This window comes from Magnolia sinica, chromosome 14 (genome assembly GCF_029962835.1).
Source record: "Magnolia sinica isolate HGM2019 chromosome 14, MsV1, whole genome shotgun sequence".
In the NCBI taxonomy this organism is placed as follows: Eukaryota; Viridiplantae; Streptophyta; class Magnoliopsida; order Magnoliales; family Magnoliaceae; genus Magnolia; species Magnolia sinica.
In genome coordinates, this window is record NC_080586.1 from 52,063,537 (window position 1) to 52,070,775 (window position 7,239).

Below are 7,239 nucleotides of genomic sequence, written 5' to 3' on the forward strand. Positions count from 1 at the left end.
ACCATAGCATAGGAAAAAGTAGAAGTATTGATTTCAACCATTGAAAATTTTATAAGGTCCCGGTGATGTTTATTTGTTAATTCATAAGATAAATATATGTGATAAATATTCATAAGAATCACTTCGGATCGGCTCGGATCGGATCCATTCGGTTCGGATCGGTCTGGATTAACCATGATCCGAAGTTGATCCGATTAATGGTCAGATCTGACTGATCCAACTCGAACCACACCGATCCAGACCTTCAGTTTGCTTCAGATCGGGTCAGATCCATTGGATGGGGTCAGTTTGTGCCCAGCTCTAGCTGCAGGAAATCTGCTTCCGTATTTGTTATCCATGAGGAAAAGTCAGAGAAGACCGGTTAAAATCTGCTGCCCAAAATGCAGCATTTTTTTATTTTTATTTTTCTGAAAACCAGCCCTCCCTTTTCACCTATAAATACATGCAGCGCTCCTACACCGTCTTTCCTACCCAAGCTAAAGAAGCACACTTTAAGCTTTTTTAGATGGAGAAACGGGTTTTCATCTCCCTTGTTTTGGCTCTCCTAGTCTCAGGTTAGTAGCAAGGCCTTAACCCTTTCATGCTCTATGTGGCATACGTCTGAGGTGAATATAAGTGTTGGTCTAGTGGAGCCACCTTTTGGATGGACCATTACGGCAAATGTTGCTGAAATCATCTTAGATGTTCGATTGGGTAGCTGAAAAATGGCTGCCAGCATAAATAGATTGCTGCCCATGTTAATGGTTTGGATCGTGGTTCAAAATTTCACTAGGTCAATGATTCAGATCAATTTAAATGTGTCAAATAGTAGGGAAGAGCTACAGGAACAAGAAGATGGTAAGCGAATTGCGTGGTGACCCATTCCCACCAAGCTAAGTGATGTCATGACTGTGGGGCCATCCTCGTACATCATGGTGGGCCCACGGAACTCGGTGACGTCGGTAGTCTGTGGCAGCAATTCGCTTCCTCTTGGACGAGTAGCCTTTTGCATGAAGTTCCTGGGCTGGGATACATGTTGGCCCACCATAATGTTTTTGAGAAATTCATCAGTCCATTGATTTTGCAAGCTCATTTTAAGATATTCCACAAAAAATAAGGTAGATTTAAAACTCAAGTGGGCCACATGAGAGGAAACAATGGGACTTCAGTTACCACCATTGAATCATTCATATGACCATAAAAGTTTTGTATCCAGATTTATTTATTTTGTATTTTCACTTCATCTCAGTTGGACTGACTTTAAAAAAGATTTGAATGGCATATAAACATCAAAGTAGAACTTAAATGAACACAGAGAAATAAAAAACAAATATAAACTTCATCTAAACCTTTTGAGGGCTATTAATGGTCAACACTGTTTCCACTTGACAAATGAATCTGCTTTATTGTTGGGATAATACCCGTACATAGATCAAGGTAGGCCCCACGGGTGCTCGATTTCCTGCTAAACCTTTCGGAGCAAGTTCGTGCAGTGGGAAGCTACGTGGCCCACCTCCATCTATTTTGGAAGATCATTTTAGGATATTCGACATAGTGGGATTTCATCACTTACGGATGCTCGAACCCTTGGCCGGGTGTTGAAACTCCTGGGAGTCTACCACCAAGCAAGAGTAAGGATCCTGCAAGTAAAACCGCCTCCCAGTACCACAATGGGGTAGTTTCACCCGAGATTGCATCTTAAATGATGTTCCAAACCGTTCATGTTCTGTACCGTACGTTATCCTGGCAATCCTGAAATGCATTTGTTGAACCGGTAATTGTGTATGACGATGAGAATTTAATGGCTCATATTCAACTTCATGATTCAGAGCCCAGGATAACCGATGAAGCATGATTATAAGATTATAGCATATAAGTAACAGTGACATGAACGGCTCAGAAAGTACTTGCAGGGTACGCGGATTCGCTACTTACAGGTTGAGTACCGAGACTCACTACTGAAGTGACGTCACCAAGTTCCGTGGCCCCACCATGATCTATGTTTTGTATAGACATGAGAGATTATAATAGGGCATGATCCATGGACCGTGTCAGATCCAAAGCTCGAGTGGACACCGGAGAGATTATATTAGGGCATGATCCATAGACCGAGTCAGATCCAAAGCTCAAGTGAACCCCACCATAGAAAACAGTGGGGAGAGTGACTCCCGCCGTTAAAAAGTTCCAAGGGCTATAAAAGTTTTCAATGAACCTTCTCATATTTGTGTTTTCCCTTCTTTCATGTCTGCGTTAATATATGAACAGTTTGGGTCTCAAATAAACATCATGGTAGACCATAGGAAAGTTTCAACAGCGGGTGTCACTCTCCCCTCTGTTTTCTGTGGTGGGGTCCACTCGAGCCTTGGATCTGCCTCATTTTTTGGATTATGTTCTAAAATAATCTCTACAAATGTATGGACGGTGCAGATACAACATATACATCATGGTGGGCCCCACATAACTTGGTCACGTCACTTCAATGCCAAGTCTCGCTACTCAAGTTGTCATTAGCTAATCCGCGTCCACTTGCACGACCACTTGTTTGGGCCATAAAGATAATCTCAGGATTAAAAGCTGATGATAATTCTTCAATTTGTGATATCAGGGGCCAAATCAGCAACATTCAGATTCATAAACAGGTGTCCATACACAGTATGGCCCGGCACGTTACACGACCCCAGAAAGCCCCAGCTCTCCCAAACGGGGTTTGAGCTCGCCCAGGGCGCAGCAGTCTCATTGGATGCTCCCAACGCATGGGGCGGCCGGTTCTGGGGCCGGACCCGCTGCACCACAGACACTAGTGGAAGGTTCAAATGTGCGACGGCAGACTGTGGCAGCGGCGTCGTTGCATGCAACGGTGCGGGCGCCGCACCACCAGCCACCTTAGCAGAGTTCACGTTGCAGGGTGACGGCGGCAAAGATTTCTATGACACAAGCCTGGTCGATGGTTTTAACTTGCCTATGTCCATTATTCCACAGGGAGGTTCAGGTGAGTGTTCCAAGAGCAGTTGTGACGAAGACGTGAACTCAATCTGCCCGATGGAGTTGGGGGTCACTGCATCAGATGGTGCGATCATTGCCTGTAAGAGTGCTTGCTTGGAGTTCAACAGTGATGAATATTGTTGCAGGGGTGCATTTGGTACACCAGACAAATGCAAGGCCAATAACTACTCTATGATCTTCAAGAATGCATGTCCCACAGCCTATAGCTATGCCTATGATGATCCTACCAGTACTTTCACGTGCACCAAAGCTAATTACCTCCTCACCTTCTGCCCATGAGATCAATAACCATATAGAAGGTTTTGAGCTACTATCCTTGTCTGGGAAATGTTATTGTTGCTCATGTCGGTCCCACGTATGGTCACTTTTCCTAGGTTTTAGTTTAGGTTTTGCTATGTTATGTCTTGCTTTGCTTTGTTCCCGAATGGAATAAAAAGAACTATAGAACTCCAACTATGCAAGGGGAGATCTACTTAGTATAAAAGGTGCATTTTGTGCAAGAAATGTTCTTTTCATGGTTAGTGTAACAAGTATTCATTTTGTAAATAGACAGACTATCATATATTTCGTTTTGTGTGTGTGTGTGTATATATATATAAGGCGCAGAGGGACCACAGAACCTAACCCTAATTTTGGCACGGTGTCTTAGGTTCTTCCTCTTTATACATTTTCTCTCAAATAGACACCTTCTCCAGTACTGTCACTGTAGACAGCCCTCGTGGATGCATGTAGGGCACGTCCTGTTTTTTCTTTTTCCTTGTTTTTTTTTTTCTTTTTTTTTCTTTTTTGTTTTTTGTTTTTTTTTTGTTTTTAACATGCGAATGATATTTGGGCTTAAAATATGGTGCTATTGACTTGGAGTTGCCATTGTCTAATAAAGCTCAATCTACTGCCAGCTAGACATTTTAGAGTTGCTTAGGGCTCGTTTGGGAGCCTATAAATGACGTAAATGGGAAATAGAATAGAAGGTAAATTAATTGGGAGTAAATGAAATATTCAAGTTATGTTTGGACGAGAGTAAATGAATTGCATCAAAATCTAAATATTCTATTTGGATGGAAGTAAATAAAATGCGATGGAATTTTATATTATATTTACAAAATTTTAAATTTTATTAAGTAAATCATTTTGAACACCCCAGATTAATGTACATATATTACATTAGACATTATAATTACAATAAGTCCTATAAAATATACATTTTAACCTAAAATTACATAAATATGAGCCTTGAGTGGACCATAAATTTGGGCATGCTAATTTTATTATTAAAATTTAGAGCCCTCAACAAACTCATATCAACCATAAGTATTGGAATTTTGGATATTATATCATTGTTAATCTGTGCACTTTGCAAAAGAACGTTCAACAAAGATAGAACAATCAAATAAAATAGAATAACCAAGAAATAAAGCAAGCAACCATAAATATAAAATATTTTATGTGGAAAATCATTGTGGAAAAAAAAAATCATAGAACAAATCAACATAAATTCACTATAATCAAAGCCTTAAAGATTATACTTGTCACGCCCCAAACTCGGAAACCGGGCTCACAAAATTTTCAATCGCCGAATCCGGTGCCGACAGCCTCCATAGTACCCCATTCTTGGCTGCCAGCGCCCATACGCCAAATTTCGATCTTGGGATCCTGCAAGGAGAATTTTCAAACGTACATTTATCTCGTAAGAAGCGTAACCACAAGTTTACCCAAATCACAAAGGCAACAACATCATCACATATCCACTAATATAAACAGTTGAATACAATGCTGAAAGGGAAAATACATATATCGAAAATCAAAGCTCCAGAAAACAGCTACACGCTCTAAGATCAATGCTGCTGCGACTTAATACCACCTGCACGCATCTATCGTGCATAAACTTATAGAAAGCTTAGGTGATGGTAAAAGTGTGTGCTCAAGGTAAGTTCCAAGTAAGCAAATATCAGAGTAAGCAGAAATACTGACAAATCCATAAGTCACACAATATCAGAGCATGCAATGCAGATCGACTATACGAATGTAGAGTCATAGTGAACTAACTCTCAAATATCGAGGATGCAATGCGAATAAAATGACCAAGCGGAGTGTGAAGTCAAGATGATAGTACGAAGTTTCGGATGTTATGAGGTCCATCACACGGGACTTCTATCCAAACCAGTCCCATACCTAAATTTGGATATATAGACTCAATGTGGTAAACTCCTGATCTCAGGTTAGTCACGCGCCCCATCCGAAATCCTAGCTAGTGCGAAGATACACAACAATTAGTTGCGCACCACCAGCCCGAGTGAATAGTGAATGAATGAATGAATAAGTAAAATGATGAGTAAACAACTCCTGCTTAATAAGTCCACATATCAGTATGACTCATCTTTAGAATATCACCGGGGTCAATACACTTCACAATGGTTGCTGCCTCCCTAGCCGCACAACCAATGAGTGGAAAAGACCTCACTATCCGCCTAGCCAGTAGTTTGTCAATACTTACCTGGCTCATCGATAACGGACCCATTTATGAGCCGGTCAAACTCAGCCTATCTTACAACCCCCTAACTTGGGTGGATAAGGCTACACCCCCTTCCAACTGATCACGACATAATGGAAGACTCTGCCTACTGGTATTCGGCACCCCGGCGCTCATGTATCCACTTGGTTTAGACATTGGAGTCTTCTCCGATACTAAAGGATTCTAGGATTCTCATCCAAGGATATCCTATGTGCCCACAGTGCTAGAACCAAATATTTTCGGTATCCCATCTGGTCATCCACGATGAACCTATGGAGACCATAACCCTAATATTGCTAGGGCAACAAGTGATCATGTCACAAAAATGTGAGATGTATGAGTCATACCATCCAGTCATGCATCAAACCTGCACGTACTGCACGATCATGTAGGGCAACTCATCTATCAAGGAATTTCATGAACAATCTGCCCTATGGTATATGCAATGGTCAATCACATCTCATAACAAACATGTAGATGATGCTTATGGGCATGTATCATGATGCTATATTGTTACATACTTATAATCGGTATCGATAATCAATATCGATAATCGGCCTCGATAAACAGCGTAACAAAGGGCCTAAGGGAATGTCACAATGTGGACATTTAACTATCATTACCCATCAATATGGACATTTAACCAACATTTCTTCCAAGGAGTGGCCCTCATAAGGCCAAACATATAGTGGGCCCATGGCCTCACATAAGGGTCTCACATATCACAATGGGTCGTATTACATGTGCCTCATATACATCAAGTGCGCCGCATCACATGGGCCTCATATACATCACAATGAGCCACATCACATGGGCTTCATATACAACACATCAGGCCTCACTCATGGGCCACATATACATCACAAAGGGCCTCACCAAATGGGCCATAAATACATCACTGAGGCCTCAAACACGGGCCGCATATACATCACAATGGATCTCATTACATGGGCCTCATACATGAACGACATAGATATACAACACATACATCACGGCGGGCCGCACAAATGGACGAATGGCTTGGATCAAACACGTGCACATCATGGTGGCCAGCTGGACATCCAGCCCATGGACGGATGGCTTGGATAGAACATATATATCATGTGGGGTCCATGGACGGATAAGATGGATAAAACACATATGTCGTAACGGCCCCACATGCAGATGGACAGCGTGATATACAACACATCATCAAGGTAGGGGTTCACATAGCCCAAAACGGACGGACAGCATGGATGTAACCCACGTACATCACGGTCGGCTCCAAATGGACGATGTGAATATAGACACATACATCTCGGTGCATCCCACACCACCCGTTCAAATGGATGGGTGTGGATATAGAACAGATACATCAAGGTAGGCTCCTACCCAAATCACCGTCCAGATGGACGGATGAATATATAACACATCATCTGGTGGGCCCTACCCATCCAGCAAATGGACGAACCGTTGGATGTAAGACACATATGAGAAGGTGGGCCCACATAGATGAATGGCGCGAATATACAACACATACATGAGGTGGGTCCCACCGTCTAGAGGGCTAAACGGTCTGGATAAGACCTATATATCACTGACAGCCCCTCACGGCTTGTCCAAATGGATGATACTGATATAGAATACATGCAGCAAGGTGGGCCGCACCCCACATGTGCAGCACGTGTGGGTGGGTCCCGCCATCCAGCCAATCAAATGGAGGGATGGCATGGTTGAAACAAATACATCAGGGTGCGTCCCACAGCACC

The 7,239-nt window shown here is 42.4% G+C and overlaps 1 protein-coding gene across 1 annotated transcript; it reads left to right on the forward strand.

Annotated features, from left to right (window-relative positions):
- Window positions 1-408: 408 nt before the first annotated feature.
- On the forward strand, window positions 409-3,497 carry LOC131225705 (thaumatin-like protein 1b). The gene is made up of 2 exons (XM_058221282.1): window positions 409-554; window positions 2,585-3,497. The coding sequence occupies exons 1-2, from the start codon at window positions 506-508 to the stop codon at window positions 3,259-3,261; spliced, it is 726 nt and encodes a 241-aa protein (XP_058077265.1). The 5' UTR covers window positions 409-505; the 3' UTR covers window positions 3,262-3,497.
- Window positions 3,498-7,239: the final 3,742 nt, after the last annotated feature.